The sequence below is a fragment of the Nicotiana tomentosiformis genome, chromosome 1 (genome assembly GCF_000390325.3).
Source record: "Nicotiana tomentosiformis chromosome 1, ASM39032v3, whole genome shotgun sequence".
Classification (NCBI taxonomy): Eukaryota; Viridiplantae; Streptophyta; class Magnoliopsida; order Solanales; family Solanaceae; genus Nicotiana; species Nicotiana tomentosiformis.
In genome coordinates, this window is record NC_090812.1 from 27,519,940 (window position 1) to 27,536,086 (window position 16,147).

The window sequence follows — 16,147 nt, forward strand, 5'->3', positions numbered from 1 at the left end:
CTAGTTCTGGTTTGTTCCTCAAGACTCAAGAGTTGCACACTTGCATACATGTTGAGGTGTACCTAATACCACTATGTAATGTGTTTGGCCATCAGCCCTGTGGTGTTCTAATTAGTATCTCATTGTCATAGTGTTTTGGTCATTCTCTCTTCTAATGAGGTGTACCAGTAAGTATATATGTGATCTCTGTTCTGAAAAATAACAAAAAATAAAAGGCCCCTTTCATGGTCTAATACCAATTCTTTTACAAAGTTTTGGACTTCAAGGGACACTTAGCTGCTTTAATGCATCTTTTGTTAATTCTAGATCATCGAAGTGACATATAAACTGGAAACGATATGTGAAATACAGATTCCTGCCGATAAAAATAGCCTTTACATATAAAGTTTAATTATACACTGCTTGTAGATGCAAAAGTAGGTATTGCTTTATACAAAATCTGTGGAAACTTCCCTTAACTAGAAGAGCACACGGACCCTTTTACAAAATTTGCAGGCACCAACATGCAATTTCAAGTGCATTTCTCTAGAACTAGAAACACTGCTTCTTGACATGCTAATTTCCAAAGACAAAAAGATATACATCCTCAAAACACCATGCTAAGGTTCTGAGCTATACATCCTCATATACAAAGATATACATACCTTCCAAAAACCACTAAGCAATAACACGCCCTTATCAAAAGCTGCTAGCAAAAGACTCCATAGCACATATGGTTCGCCTCAACTACGTAAAACAGCCCCAATTATCTATCTGAGATATGGGGTCACTTGGGTTAGCGTTCTCCAACATTTGTACCGTGGACTCAATCAAGGATTCATCTGGGACAATGTCGCTTCCAGCATCAGCTTGCAAAGTCACATAGTACGCGTTATCAGTTTCTGGTGGTGCACCAAAGTTAATATAACTAAGGGCTGAACTGCTGTAAGAGTTTTGATCCTTTACAGTTCCTTTCTTTGTATGCTGTTTATAAGCAGCCATTTCTCTGTAATATCTTTCCCTGTCCTTGTTACTTGCCTCGATATAAGGCTGCAAAAATTTGAAGTTAGGAAACGATCAACAAAGACAGAAGCTTTACTCTCCACTAGTTACATGAAGCAGTTTAGATTTGTGCATGTTAAAATATAGGAAAGAAACATGAATGCTTAATTGACGAACAAAGTACATAAATGGCCAAATATGATAATAGATTAGGGGGTGATTAAAGCTGCAAACAACAGTATGATAAGTACTTCATTGTACCTTTCGGTCATTTTCAGATAGAGTCCTCCAACTATTGATTGCCATTTCCCTTATTTTCTTAGCGCCAGAACTCTCCCCAAGTACTTTCTTTAGTCTTTCACATTCCACCTTGAGGTAAATCTGATATGCACTCCTCGTTCTTGTTGGGGCACCGGGGTCTTTCTTCAGATAAGTGTTGGTTGCTGAAATCTGAGATTTTTGCTCTGGTGTCTCTGGCCCTACTAAAAATTAAATTTATGATCAACTTGAGTCTTCACCTAAGCAAAAATGAAGCCATCCCGGAGGAAATGAACTCAAATAATTGGACAGGCTTGTAACTTTAAGATAACTGCAAGAACTAGTATCAATTCCATGACTTTGCAAAGTAATTTCGTGAGAAGAAACTTATCTCCAAACAAATAGCATACAGCTGAATGGGACACGTACTTAAAATAGATACCTGTTGTTGCAGGTTATCGATGTCTTTCAAATGGAAGCAAATCTAATTTTCTACTGTATCGCGCTAACAATTAATTTTGATGCAATTGTCTTGCATAACATTCATTCATTAAATAACTGAATTGTATGTCTCACTTTTCATCTGTTTTACCCTCTTTCCTCTTGGTTTCTCCTTTTCTTTTTGGATATCTCTTCAGCATTTACATCATATGCAACAGAAGAGATTACTAAGGGTGATGGAGTAGATAAAGTTACTGCAGCATAACAGATGATCACCAGCCTATATTTTCCTTTTTTAAGGTGTGACTCGTGAGGTTGGTGCGGGAATTGCCTTCAACGTGGAAAAGATCATCAAAGAAAAATCCATGTCAGGACACTTCTGAGGTTTTGAGCTTTTTAACGTTTCAGCAATGGAGAAAGTTGTTCTAGAAACTTCCCCGAGGGAAAACCTATAACAGCTTTGTATGACCAGCAAGGTGAAACTGAAGAAAATCATTTTCTTTGTCTAAAGAAGTCTTTTTTTGAGAAAAGTTTATGACTAGTCCACACATATTCCTATAATTTACATAATTAGAAATTTATCAATTCACAAAGTCTATTAATTAGACAAAAAGTAGTAATTCACTTCATATTAACTCTCCGTAACTGACATTTTGAAGAGAAGTTTGGAAGCTTATAGAACTGTGAGTCTCTGCGATAAAGAAGAATAACAAACCTGTTGAAACTAGGCAACAATCATTAGTGCACTTCCTTTTTTTTACTGGACTGTTCCTATCATTGGAGTGTGGTAACACCACAGGAGATGACCAATCACAATATTTCCTTTTCCCGGCCGAGTCATCTATGCTATCCCCAGAACCTAAAGAAAGATTATAATCTTCAAACAAAGAAGAGAGTTTATCAACAACTAGTCGTACTGGACTAGGGATTAAAATATTCAACTTATAGAAACCATAGACCCCCAAACTTTCAAGAAGACAGTTTACCTTTTAATGATACTGCCCTAGCAGCAGCAGAAACTTGATGACTAGGTGGTGGTATAGTTGCTTTTCCTCGACTTCGATAGTAATACATTTGCTCAAATTGGAGAAGAAGATTTTCGTAGACCTTCTGAAGTTGAGTTGGGAACATTACGACGTTGCTTTTCACATGCAAAGAAGATGCAACTTCACCCCACTTAGCATCCTTAGTAACCTACACATTATAAACCAAGTGAACTCATACTAATAGGGGGAATGTCACATGCATATCCACATTTAGTGATAGGGGCTTCATTTCATCTACGTCAATTTAGAAACTCATATGATCTAAGACTTAATTGATAGTGGGGCCACGTTACTGCCATACCTCTTGAACACACTCCTCGGGTGAATGAGCTATGATACAGTGAATAACATTATGTTATAGAAGACAACCCTTTTTTTAAAAAAAAAAAACAAGGGCAACAAGTTTTTGGAACTTATTTCAATAGTTTCAATATGTTTTCCCCTAAAACTAAGGTATAGAACAATTAGATGTCAGATTTCAGTAGAGGAACCAATTTTTCAAATCATGCTTGCTCAACTACTTTTAATCCGAAGTTGCTACTGAGATTGAGTGCTCAGTCAATCTGTTTGTGCGCATTACTAGTTTCCTATAAAAATAAATAGTGTGTGGGTCCAAAGCACCCAGCACTAATAACGTCCGACATTGTTTGAAACACAGAATCATAAGTGACCATTGACTACAGCCTATATGCTCCATCTGCCTACTCTTTGCAGACTTACTTTGGGGTGCAATATAGAAAACTATATCCATCAAAACAGATTGTAAATGATTTCAAATCATACTTAAAATTTTGAGAAAAATATTCCTGGTTATTTTATGGATCTAAGAATACTGAGTCATGAATCATCTTCTGATGTGGCAACCTGGGGAACCAAATCAATAGAGACCAAGTATGCTAAAACTGCACCCAATTTCCAATTCAACTACTAAGCAAGAAAAAATAAGAAGTAATGATACGCGCTTTTATTCACTCAAATTAGAGGTTGTTTTTCAAATGCCACTGCACAAGAAACATACCGAATTGGTTAATGATCATACAATGTCAACTAGAGCAGGGCAATAACCACCTTATATAGTTTCTCTTATTTAACTTTTTTTCTTTTCTTGATAAGTGACGCGCTGGTTCCGGATAACTTTGACATGAAAATATGTAAACTTGAGCAATCAAAATATGAAATACTATGGAATTAGCAAGTTGCTTATGGAAAAGAAAAGGTAAACGGTGCAAATACTCATGTTCAAAGGTTGCATAGAGATATTAAAACCACACAAGGCAGTCTGGCACAATTTGCAACTCTATTTTCCAGAAAAATCTATTTGTCCTTCTTCTCTTTTCTTGGTCGTGATTTCAAACAGTAAATTTTGTTCATGCTTTTGAAGAGAGAAGTTTGATAAGTAAAGAATATTAGTTCTCTCAACCAGATCATGTTTCATAACACTGACACAATGAAGGTAATATTTTTCCTGGAGCGAAATGAACACCACTCCCCTTTCGGATTAAGTGATAAGCAGTAGACTAGCACATGCACAGGTGGGAATTGGGAAAAGCAAACATGGGTTGTTGGTGCTGAGACAAACTAATTCACATAACAATAAAGTGGGAAATTTAAAAAATACCTGATTAAATCCACCTCTTTTAGTGACTTCTTCATAGAAAAGATACAAATCCAGGGCTGTTTCTCTAAAGTTAAAGCTGCATATATATAAAAGTAACTTCCCTTTAGGAAAAATTCACCCTCTTAGCCAACTTTCAAGTTTCAATATGCAGGCCACTAATTTGCATGCAATTAATCATTCTTTCTCATCAACTAATTCTACAAAACTCTCAAAAGCTAGCATTTCATATTTCCAAAATGGATAATGCAACAAAGCTTGCTAGTCATGACAATTAATTTCCATGAATATACATTGCATGATGTAGTTAAACCATATTCTTGAGAAATTGTAAGGAAGGCTCACACAAGACTAAGTCCTGAGGACTCGTTCAACTTGTTAAGCTTTTCATAGAAGCCATCTTTTCCATCTTTGTAACTCTGTCCACTCTGCATTGCAGAGACATTGCCGATAACTACAGGCGACCAGAAGCTACATGCATAATAACTTCCGGCACCGGAATACTTATCTTCGCCGTAGATTTTCTTCTCCGTTATAATGGTCTTATTCGTCTTGTTTTTCTGATCCTCTGCCGCCATGCTGAGAAAATGCACACAGTAGTAGCAGAGAACACACTTTCATTCCTCCATTTTCCAATGTGACTGTGCTTTTATTTTATGGGGCTGGTTCATCACACACGAGTCTTGTCCACTTAACTCTGTGTCCCCCCCCCCCCCCCCCCCCCACAAAACCCCCCAACCCCGCGCCACAACTGTTAGGGGGTCTGGTCTGACGTGGTAACATTTGTGGGGCCTTTTGATGGTTCTTTGCTGTCAAGGAGGTGTACGTGTGTCATCCATGCAAAGTGGTGAAGATATCCACCGTTTATAGTGGGATTTTATCACAATCTCAGCCGTTGTTAAATCCATTTGTTTTGTGATTTTGGAATTTTAAGTTTTAATTTATTACTCTTTCGACAAAGATAGACTTTTTTTCCTCACAATTATCCTTTATGTTTGGGGTATACCTAATATGATCCTCCAAATATAATCTTGACCACTTTTTATCCTTTAATTTGTAAAATTTGAGCACCAATAGTCAAACTAACAGAATAGACCAAACAAATGATGAATCTAAAGGAAATTTAATTTAATGTGATGTGCACATTAGATGTTCAAAGTCTCTCCCCCGGCTTTGTTTTCTCCCACGCGAGCAAATTTTCCTCAGCTCTACTTTCTCCCTTACGGCCACTAATCACGTCCAACTATGCCTTATAAAAAGGATTAAGTGGTCGTTACAAATATAATCTAATTTACAAGTCCGGAACCGGATCCCACAAGAAATTAACCTACTAAGCACAACTACTAGATTCACACAAATTCACGTAATCAATCTTCAAAAATATTAAATAACGAATTGGATGTTTACTAACTAAAGATCAAGTAATGAAAATGCACCAATTACTAACTAACTACGAACAGGTTGTAGACAAGATTTGGAATGATCTAAGGTTCTGATTTCCCCTATTGTCGGACTCCTTTCCGCTACATTTCCTATAAATTTACTTAAGTTTTCTCTACCGATCATGAGCGCTTTGAGTGTCGTAATTCTCTCCCGAGTAAGTACCACAATTTACTAGACATATTCTTCCGAACTACGCTAGATGACACACTAAGTTACGGCTCACTCGGATCGCACCAAGGGTTCGTTATTCCTAATCCCACCTTTAAACTATCTGTATTGATCCCTCACATATGTTAGGAGTGATGTTGTTCAATATCTACCTAACTATGCACTCTCTTCCGAGTAATACACACTAAATAGGCACAGTCGATTGAGAGCTCTTCAACCAACCACAATATAAACGTAGTTGAACAAATAGAGAAAAAGCTACGACAAATTTATATTAAACGTAACAGGAAAATCATCCTTCAATAGGTTCCATCAAAATCCTAAATTAGAAGTTTAGCTACTCATACTCGTAGTAACAATTTTTCAAGTATTTTGCATAATTAAATTACAAATAAAATATGAAGGAGTGTAGAACTCGATGATTCTTTCCCCCAAAAGTTATTCCACGAGCTATTCTTGCCTCCGGTCGCCAAAAACTCCTTCAAAAGTGGTGTTTAATGTCTATTTATATGTGTAGGAAAAAACTTAAACAACATAGCCCAAGTCCAAGTTCAACAATGAGACGAAATAAGCCTTCAAAATCCGGATCAGGCTCGCTATGGATCGTGCCTCGCAAGATAAAAGGCGAGATACAACTCGCCTCAAACTGTGCGGCGCGAGACATTCCGCCCGCTCAACCTCGCCCTGCCCCTCGCCTCGCCAGCTTCCATGCAAGCTCAATAGCTTACTTCTCCATCTTCTTCATTTTTTCGCTGCTCAATTCTTTCTTTCTTCTTTCCAACTGTTTTCGAATACGCTTTATACTTTAAATATTCCTTTTGCTCTAATTTCATCTCCAATGTACCTACACATAAAATAGACTCCATTGCGCGCAAATAAAGTATAGTTTAGCATTAAAGCACCTAAAATGCAAGGTAAATAATGTATTAAAATATGAAATTATAGCCAAACATCAATACCTCACACTTAAATGTTGCTCGTCCTCGAGCAATCAAACTATACTTTAGGCACGGCCTTTTTAAGCAATTCCCTTAACTCGTCACACCAAGAATCTTTAAAATATACTAAGCACAAAGGTGTAACATCCTCACCTCAAGATTTGATTCACAAATACCATGCATTATTTACAATTCACTTACTTACTCTAACATGGAGGTCAATGACATTACCTTTCTGTCATGAATCACGTGCCCTCATACAACAAAAGAGATTAGTTTCACACACAATAATTTTTAAAAGCGTAGGAACTCAAGATATGAAGAATTCACTCGCTCTCATAAATAATATTCATATGCCACAAATGATGCACCATAGGCTTGCCCGTAGTGTAATACTCTACTCATCGAGCTCATTCAGTCTAGGATCAAGTAGGACTTTATTTGGTTGTAATGTAGGTTGCAGGTCGGGTAGGATACATTTAGATATGAGTGACCACACCTCCCTTAAGCACTTTAATACATATACTTCAACACTCAAGCCCGTACTTATGTCAAACCAAAACTCCACCTTCACATCAATGTATATTACCCCATACTTCTTTAAGCATAATTATATCACTAGCCACCACCATCAAGAATTATTTTTTTATACAATACAACTATATGTATTTTTTTTCTTATTTTTTTTTCAAGTGGCTTTTATTGATATATTTTTTTTCTTCTTTCTTTTCAAAACGGTGCACATTTCTCCTTATTTCATTTGTTTCACTCAAAGCCAACCACCATCCCACACTTTCACTTTTACATAATTCATCACAATTCAAGTGCTCGTGAGAGGTGACAAGGTTCAAATATATGGTCAATTCAAACAAAGGGTAAGGCTTGTAATGTGGTTACCAAAGAAACAGGACTATAGGCTCAAAGAGGTTAACTACGTTATATGATATTTAGGCGGATAAACTATATATATCTGGCTCAACAAAGAAACGTATATATCACTTTCCAGACTGAACAAGACTACTATTTCGCTTTGCACACACATGGGGCAAGTTCTAGACATCAACTGCAATGCACAGAATATATACAAACCTCCCACAGACATGGCACATAACTCACTCAGGATTGGTTTTATCACGACACTCTAGTCAAAACAGTTAAGCAAATTTAAGAATCTACAATTTAAGATACTTATACTAAAGTCAAACACTAAGCCTAAGCGTCACAACCAGAGTACTCACTATTCTCAAGGCATAACAAAGTCAAGAGATATCGTTGCAATTCAATTCATAACACAACGGTTTCTACTCTTAAAAATTAAAACTAACTATACTCGGTTCAACTAAAAGCCATGGAAAAGAACCGCGGCACAAAGAAAAACCGAGGGGAAATTACTACACTACCTACAAAGAATTTTATTTTTTCTTTAGACTTAATTCCCTCAAGCAAACTGTCTAGGAGATCTATCGTCGGGAAGAGTCCAATTTTTCTACTTCTTTTTTTTCTAAAAGGCTAAGACGACACTAACTACAAAAAAACTACGAATTCAAACAAGACTAATATTTACAAGTTACCATCCCACCCTCATTTCATGCAATGTTCTCAGTGCATACTCAAACAGACAAAACAAGAAAGATAACAAGTAGGGTGTATGAAAACTCTCTGATCAAGCCTCGTCATCGCCTTTATCCTTGAAGGCTGCCCATTCCTCATCTTCTGCTTCCTCATCATGATGATAATGATGATCATCATCACCATCATCATCATCCTCAACCTCATCCGACTGCTCCGGCTCGGCCTCGAACTGCTCAGGTGTGTTGACATCCTCATCCTGTGGGAGTCTGTAGTCATCACCAAGCCCAACTAGCTGCTGAGCATGAGCATTGAACGGGAAACGCTCCTCCAATATGGCCCTCTCCTCTGTAGTGGCCGAACGTCCCCCAATCCAAAGTTGTAAGTCCATCATCCCATATAAATGGGCCATAAAGCTGTCATTGCGAGCATTGCGCTCGGCACGTGTCATTGATGGCATAGCAGTCTCCTCCTTAACCCAGACGCTTGTAATGTCCATTAGTCGTAGGGGCTGATCAATGATGTGATCGAAAGTTTTCTCTTCATCCACCTCTTCCTGTCTCAAGTACTGAGTCAACATGTTTGCAGAGGGCATTCGATCAAGTCTCTTGCTAATTCTTAGTTGAGTTATCTGGTAGCGGATCAAGTGGCCCACATTCACCCTTTGGCCAGTCATGAGGAAATATAACATGCACGTCCTTTCACGGCTAATAAGAGTGTCATGGTTGCAAGGTAGGAGTCGTGTATTAATCAATTTCAACCACACTTGAGCTTCTGCCTTTATTTTCTTCTTAGGGAATTTCCTATGGCAATTGGTTTTCTTGTCCCGAATCCAAGCTGCCACGAAATTGACACCACAAAGAGTGTGTCTCAGTTCTCGATATGTAGGATGGGCGATGAAGTTGTCCAAGGGTTCCTGGGGAACATCTGCCGCACTTAAGAAATTGCATATTGCCGATGCTGAAAAATCGATCAACCTTCCCCTAATAGGCACCAGATGCTCAGGATCATTTGGATCAAAACGAGCATAAAAACTTTGAACTATATTGACATTGATATCCCCGGTATTTTTTAACACATAACTCAGCCCCAAATCATTAATACCTCTCCAGATTGCTTGGTACTTGGCTTGTAGGCGACGCTCATGAATAGCAGATTCCGGATGTATATGTCTCGGCCTACAACATTTGTACCAGTCCTTAACATGTGGAGGTATGCTCTTGAGTCCAAACTCCCTCTGTCCTTGAGGTTGTAGGCGAGTGGCTGCTATAGTTGCCACTGCTTGCAGTCCTTCAACTTGACTTGAAGTGACTTCCCCCTTTTCTCTTCTTCGGTGGAGGTGCGGAGGGAGCCTTAGCCTTAGATGGAGCAGTAGATGTGACCTTGCCTTTACCGATGTCCTTCCTTGGAGGCATGTTTGTACCTACACAAGTGAGCATTTATTAGTTTAGGATGCATTGCAAAATTCAAAACATGGTCTTGCGACCCCACACTTAAGAGTTCATTAAATAATGTTCAATAATTTTTCGAGGTTACTCAGACTTCACCTCATCTCCTTCTCTTAGCACGAGAATCAAGTAATGACACAAGGATGTTTCCTCCAATTTTGAAGCATTGGGCTACCGGTGAGGTACCCCACACTTAAAATTTTAAAGCGGTGCACGGCTACATAGCACTAGTCTTACATTCCCTGAGACTCAGGCTCCAATGGGGACAAAGAATGTCTTTGATGCATTATGACAAACACTTAGCATGCACTAGTGCCATGAGAGTGCTTGTAGGGATGAGGGATTGCCTCACCCTCCCAACTCGGTTTGGGAATTCCGTGTTACCACTTGTTCACACAAAAATAATACCATTCCTATGGGGTTCATGAGTCTGGGACACACAAACACATTGTTACAATGAAGAACAACCCCAAATTTTTTATCCAATGACATGCATTCACCCAATTCGAAAATGTCAAAGAATGGAGGTAGAAACCATACCTTAGATGTTTAAGAGGAGGGATTGCCCTTGAATTGATGTTGCGGGTGAAGAAAGGAGCAGAGGAATGCTTGTCTTCAATGGGTTTGTGAGGGAGGGGGTTTGGCAGTATGTTTTTGTATGAGTGTGTGAGCTTTTGTGAGCAGTGTGGTTTTAGGGCGTTTAGGTTAGGTTTTAAGGCAGGGGTTTAAAAAAACAAAAGAAAAGAAATTAAAAGAAACCGAAAAACTCACTTACCTGGCGATGCAAGGTTACTGCCTCGCTTTCTCCCTCGCGAGGCGAGCTCTGGGGCACGTGATGCGAGACTCCACGCGAGATGTATCTCGCTGTAACCCTTGCGAGGCGAGTTTCCACACGAGTACTCAATCTGGCGACGCGAGGCTTTCCGCCTGACCAAGCTCGCTGGGGACCAGGCGACACGAGGTTCATTGCATGACCCGCCGAAATTGCCTGCAAACATGTTAGTTCCTATAAACGAAAAAGAAAAAAAATTCTAACTACGCTAAAAATCAACTACTAATTGGGTTGCCTCCCAACGAGCGCCTTAGTTAACGTCACGGCATGACGAATACAATATTACAATGGGTTGCCTCCCATGAAGTGCCTGATTTAATGTCGCGGCACGACACAGGTAATCGATTTAAGGCTCGCTCAACATTTTTGGCTTTAGCAAATGAGTCACCGATACTACTTTCGTCTCATCCATGCCCAAATAATGTTTCAACTTGTGACTATTGACTTTGAACTTGCGAGAGCTGTCTTCTGAAGCAATCTCTATGGCTCCGATGGGATGAATCTCTAGCACACGAAATGGTCCTGACCATCTTGACTTCAATTTTCCCGGAAACAACCTCAATCTCGAATTGAATAATAATACCACGTCTCCCGGCTTAAAATTTTGCTCAAGAATGTTTTTGTCATGGACCAGTTTCATTCTTTCCTTATATAACTTTGTACTCTCAAAAACATGGTAACAGAACTCGTCGAGTTCATGTAGCTCTGTGACTCTACTAGTTCCAGCGGCCTCCAAGTCCAGATTTAATTATCGTAAGGCCCAGAATGATGTATGCTCTAACTCCACCGGTAAGTGACATGCCTTTCCAAACACCAATTTGTACGGTGACATACCAATCGGAGTTTTGAATGCAGTGCAGTAATCCCATAGCACATCATCCAATTTTCTCGCCCAATCAGTCTGAGTAGCATTTATAGTTTTGGTCAAAACACTCTTGATTTCTCTGTTTGATACCTCGACTTGCCCACTTGTTTGTGGGTGATACGGAGTAGCAACTTTATGGCGAACGCCATATTTCTCCAACAACTTTGCAAAGGCTCGATTGCAGAAGTGGATGCCCCCATCACTAATGATAGCTCTTGGAGTGCCAAATCGGGTGAATATGTTCTTTCTCAGGAAACAATTAACTCCCTTCGCATCATTTGTTGGAAGTGCCACGTCTTCTACCCATTTCGAGACATAGTCCACTGCTACAAGTATGTACTTGTTATTATATGAGCTGGCAAATAGTCCCATAAAGTTGGTTCCCCTTACATCGAATACTTCCACCTCTTGAATTGGGTTCATGGGCATCTCACGTCGACAGGAAATATTCCCCGTCCGTTGGCACTCATCACAACTTTTCACCCAGAAGTGTGCATCTTTAAACAGCACCGGCCAATAAAAACCTGACTCCAACACTTTAGCAGTTGTCCTTACACCTCCAAAATGTCCTCTATACGGTGAAGCATGACATGCCTGCAAAACAGAAGATTGATCTATCTCGGGAATGCATCTCCGGATAATATTATCAAGACAAATCCTAAACAAATATGGTTCATCCCAGAAATACATACGACAATCACGAAAAAACTTTTTTTTTTTTTGCACAGAAGACAAGTCATAGGGAACAATACCGCTTGCCGGGTAATTTGCAATATCTGCATACCATGGTGTAGCCTCGAGGCTCGTTGCTAAAAGTTGTTCATCTGGGAAAGTCTCCATGATCTCCTCCACCTCAACCTTCTTTTTCGCTCCTTCAAGCCTGGACAAATGATCAGCAACTTAGTTTTCTGTTCCCTTTCAGTCCCGGATTTCCAAGTCGAACTCTTGTAGTAGTAGCACCCATCGAATTAGGCGCGGCTTTGACTCCCTTTTCTCAATTAGGTACCTGAGGGCAGCATGGTCAATGTAAACAATTACCTTTGAGCCTATCAGGTATGACCTGAATTTATCAAATGTGAACACCACAACTAGCATCTCCTTCTCTATCACTGTGTAATTTAGTTGGGCACCGCTCAAGGTTCTACTTGCATAGTATATCGGATGCATGACTTTATCTTTTCGTTGCTCAAGAACTACTCCCACAACATAGTCGTTTGCATCACACATCAGCTCGAAAGGTTGCCCCCAATCGGGGGCCACTATGATTGGTGCAGTCACCAATTTCTTCTTCAACTCCTCAAACGCTACCCTGCAATCATCAGAAAACACAAAAGGGTGATCTTTTTCAAGCAGTTTACACAAGGGGTTAGCAATTTTGGAGAAATCTTTTATAAACCGTATATAGAAACCGACGTGGCCAAGGAAACTTCTTATTGCTTTGACGGAAGTGGGTGGTGGTAGCTTTTCTATCACATCAACCTTTGCACGATTCACCTCAATGCCCTTACTTGAAACTAGGTATCCCAAGACTATACCTTCTTGTATCATGAAATGGCACTTTTCCCAATTGAGCACCAGATTAGTCTCCACACATCTTTTCAGCACTATTTTTAGATTCTTTAGGCAATCATCGAATGAGTCTACCACCATTGAGAAATCATCCATGAAGACATTCATTATGTCTTCTACCATATCTGTGAAGATGGCCATCATGCACCTTTGAAATGTGGCGGGTGCATTGCATAGGCCGAACGATATTCTCCGAAAAACGTAGACGCCATATGGACAGGTGAATAATGTTTTCTCTCTATCTTCCGGGGCAATAGAGATTTGATTATACTCCGAGTATCCATCCAGAAAGCAGTAGTGGGACCTCCCAAGCAATATATCTAACATCTGATCAATAAACGGCAAGGGAAAATGGTCTTTTCGGGTGGCCTTATTCAACATTCTGTACTCCATACAAATTTGCCATCCCGTGACTGTTCTTGTTGAGATCAGCTCGTTGTTCTCGTTTTGTACCACAGTCATTCCACCTTTCTTTGGCACATATTGAACTGGGTTAATCCAGTTGCTGTCGGAGATGGGAAAAATGATCCCCGCATCTAACCACTTTATCACCTCCTTTTTCATAACTTCTTTCATGTTGGGGTTCAGCCTTCTTTCATGCTCTTTGATCTTCCAGTAAAATATTATGCATACAGAAGGCCGGGCTGATACCCTTAATGTCTACAATGGTCCAATCAATTGTAGTTTTGCACTCTATTAGTACTTGTAAAAGTTGTTCTGCCCTGCACATCTAGCAAACCCGATGAGATAATAATATGTAAAGTTGAGTTAGGTCCTAAGAAAGCATACCTGAGGTGAGGTGGTAGCGATTTCAGTTCCAACTGTGGTGGCTCTTCAATCGATGGCTTAGCTGGAGAAGTCTTTCTTTCTTCCAAGTGCAAAGACTCAAATCCGAGCTCTTTTTTTCAGAACCCTTGGCCTTCAAGAGTCAGCACCCACTCCGCCAAGTACTCTCAATTTACTTCTTCTAAGTTCATGAGACAGGCTGCTAGAGGGTCTTTAGCGTTCAGAGTCTCATATTCCTCCTTCAAAATTATATCCACGGCTTCTATTAGAGAGTAGTTAGCAAATTCACTTGGTCGCCGCATAGACTTCTGCACATTGAATGTTATCTCTTTATCGTTCAGTCTCGTTTTTAGCTCTCCAGTTTCACAATCAATTAGAGCTCTCCCAGTGGCCAAGAATTGTCTTCCCAAAATTATGTGAATCTCCTCGTCAACACGGTAGTCCAGAATGACAAAATCTGCTGAAAACACAAACTTTCCAACCTGCACTAGTACATCATCAAGGATACCTGATGGCCTCTTCACTGTCCGGTCGGCTAGCTGTAGTAACATGGATGTGGGTATTGCTCTTCCAATGCCTAACCTTTTGTAGATAGCCAAGGGCATCAAGTTTATGCTTGCCCCCAAATCACACAATGCTTTAGCAAAAGCATAGCTGCCTATTGTGCATGAGATTGTGAAACTCCCTGGGTCTGACAACTTCTCAACTGTGGGTCTCATCACGACAGCACTGCATGTCTAGGTTAGTGTAACAGTGGCTAAGTCTTGAAAGTCGAACTTGCGAGACATCAAATCCTTCATCATTTTGGAATACCCGGGCATCTCCCTCAAAGCGTCAATCAGTAAAACGTTCACCTGGATTTGTTTCAACAACTCCATGAATTTCTTATACTGCTCATCCTTATGATATTTGGCCAATCTCTATGGGAATGGTGTTGGAGGTTGCTTCCTTTCTGTGATTTAAGTTTTATCCTGTTCGGGCACTGCTTCTACTGTTGTTTCTTGCACTACCTCAGTCTCCTTCGGAACCTCTTTTTTCTTGCTTGTGCTCTCTTGTGTATGTTGTATCGTTACCTCAATTAACCCTATTGAATCATCTACCTCAATGGGTAATGGCACAAGAGTTTCAGTTGGTCGGCTTTCGCGAGCAATTTCTTGCTCTAGATCTAGGTCTCTACCATTTCTTAGACTCATTGCCATAAGCTGTTTCGGACCCTGCTCTTTTGGATTGACATGGGTGTCCGCAGGTAACATCCCTTGGGGACGATTATTCAGAGCCATTCGATATCTGGCCTAGTTTGATACTCAATGCCTTTGATAGCTGAGTTGTGCAGTACTACCTTTTCATGCATCTGGTGCACATTTTCTTGTATCTGGTGGACCTTTTCTTCCATTTTTCTGTTGGCCCCAATGAGTGTTGTAGCATTCTTTTAATTTCAAACAACCCATAATCTTGTCGCACTATCTGTTATTACTGAGGTTGTTAATAAGATGGTTGCTGATTTTGCTGATTGTATCCCTGATGCCTTTGGCGAGACACAACTTGACCCTGTGGTCGCATACCTCCAGGATTGCTACTATTATTGAACTGCTGTTGTGCTGGTCTATATTGCTGATTCTGTTGCCCCAAATTCTGACCAACTTGCCTCTGTCCTCCATAGTTGGTCACATAGTTCATATTTTTCTGATAGTTCTGGTTGTCACTTTCCGCACTCCACGAGCATACATATGGTTGGTTAATGCACGGTGTACATAATCCCCTATTAGTCGCATCAACTATTTGTACATGTTGCTTTTGGCCTGATTCATCGATCTTTTTGGTGAGGATACTCATTTGCGTCATCAGAGTGGCCATATTTTCGTCTATGGAGTTGTTTGGGTCCAAAGCCACTGAGTGAACGAGAGAAGTGATCGTAGAGTCTCTTGTCATCCATTCTGAGTTTTGAGCCATTTTATCAAGTAGGAACTTGCATTCTCTGAATGATTTTGCTAAAAAATGCTCCACCTGCTGAAGCATTAACATTGGCCTTTAAGCTGTCTGCCAATCCTATGTAGAACCTCTGCCCCAACATCTGATCTGAAATGCCATGATGTGGACACTTAACCAGCATACCCTTGAACCTCTCCCACGTTTCTTGTAGTGTTTCTGTTGGTCTCTGCTTGAAGCTCAATATCTCATCAACTTGTTT

General features: G+C 39.9%; 1 protein-coding gene and 1 non-coding gene across 3 annotated transcripts; one reads left to right on the forward strand and one right to left on the reverse strand.

Annotated features, from left to right (window-relative positions):
- Window positions 1-427: 427 nt before the first annotated feature.
- Window positions 428-5,017, reverse strand: LOC104102947 (putative high mobility group B protein 11). Of its 2 annotated transcripts, none has more exons than XM_009610800.4 (6): window positions 4,687-5,017; window positions 4,345-4,420; window positions 2,667-2,874; window positions 2,396-2,557; window positions 1,243-1,463; window positions 428-1,029 (listed from the first exon to the last, which is right to left on the reverse strand). In XM_009610800.4, the coding sequence occupies exons 1-6, from the start codon at window positions 4,917-4,919 to the stop codon at window positions 727-729; spliced, it is 1,203 nt and encodes a 400-aa protein (XP_009609095.1). In that variant the 5' UTR covers window positions 4,920-5,017; the 3' UTR covers window positions 428-726. The 2 variants fall into 2 exon arrangements, with proteins under 2 accessions (XP_009609095.1, XP_009609096.1); XM_009610801.4 differs by having other exon boundaries at window positions 1,243-1,460; window positions 4,687-5,016.
- An 11,023-nt stretch (window positions 5,018-16,040) lies between these two features.
- LOC117278424 (small nucleolar RNA R71) lies at window positions 16,041-16,147 on the forward strand. The gene has a single exon (XR_004508799.1). It is a non-coding gene; the product is annotated as a small nucleolar RNA R71 (small nucleolar RNA).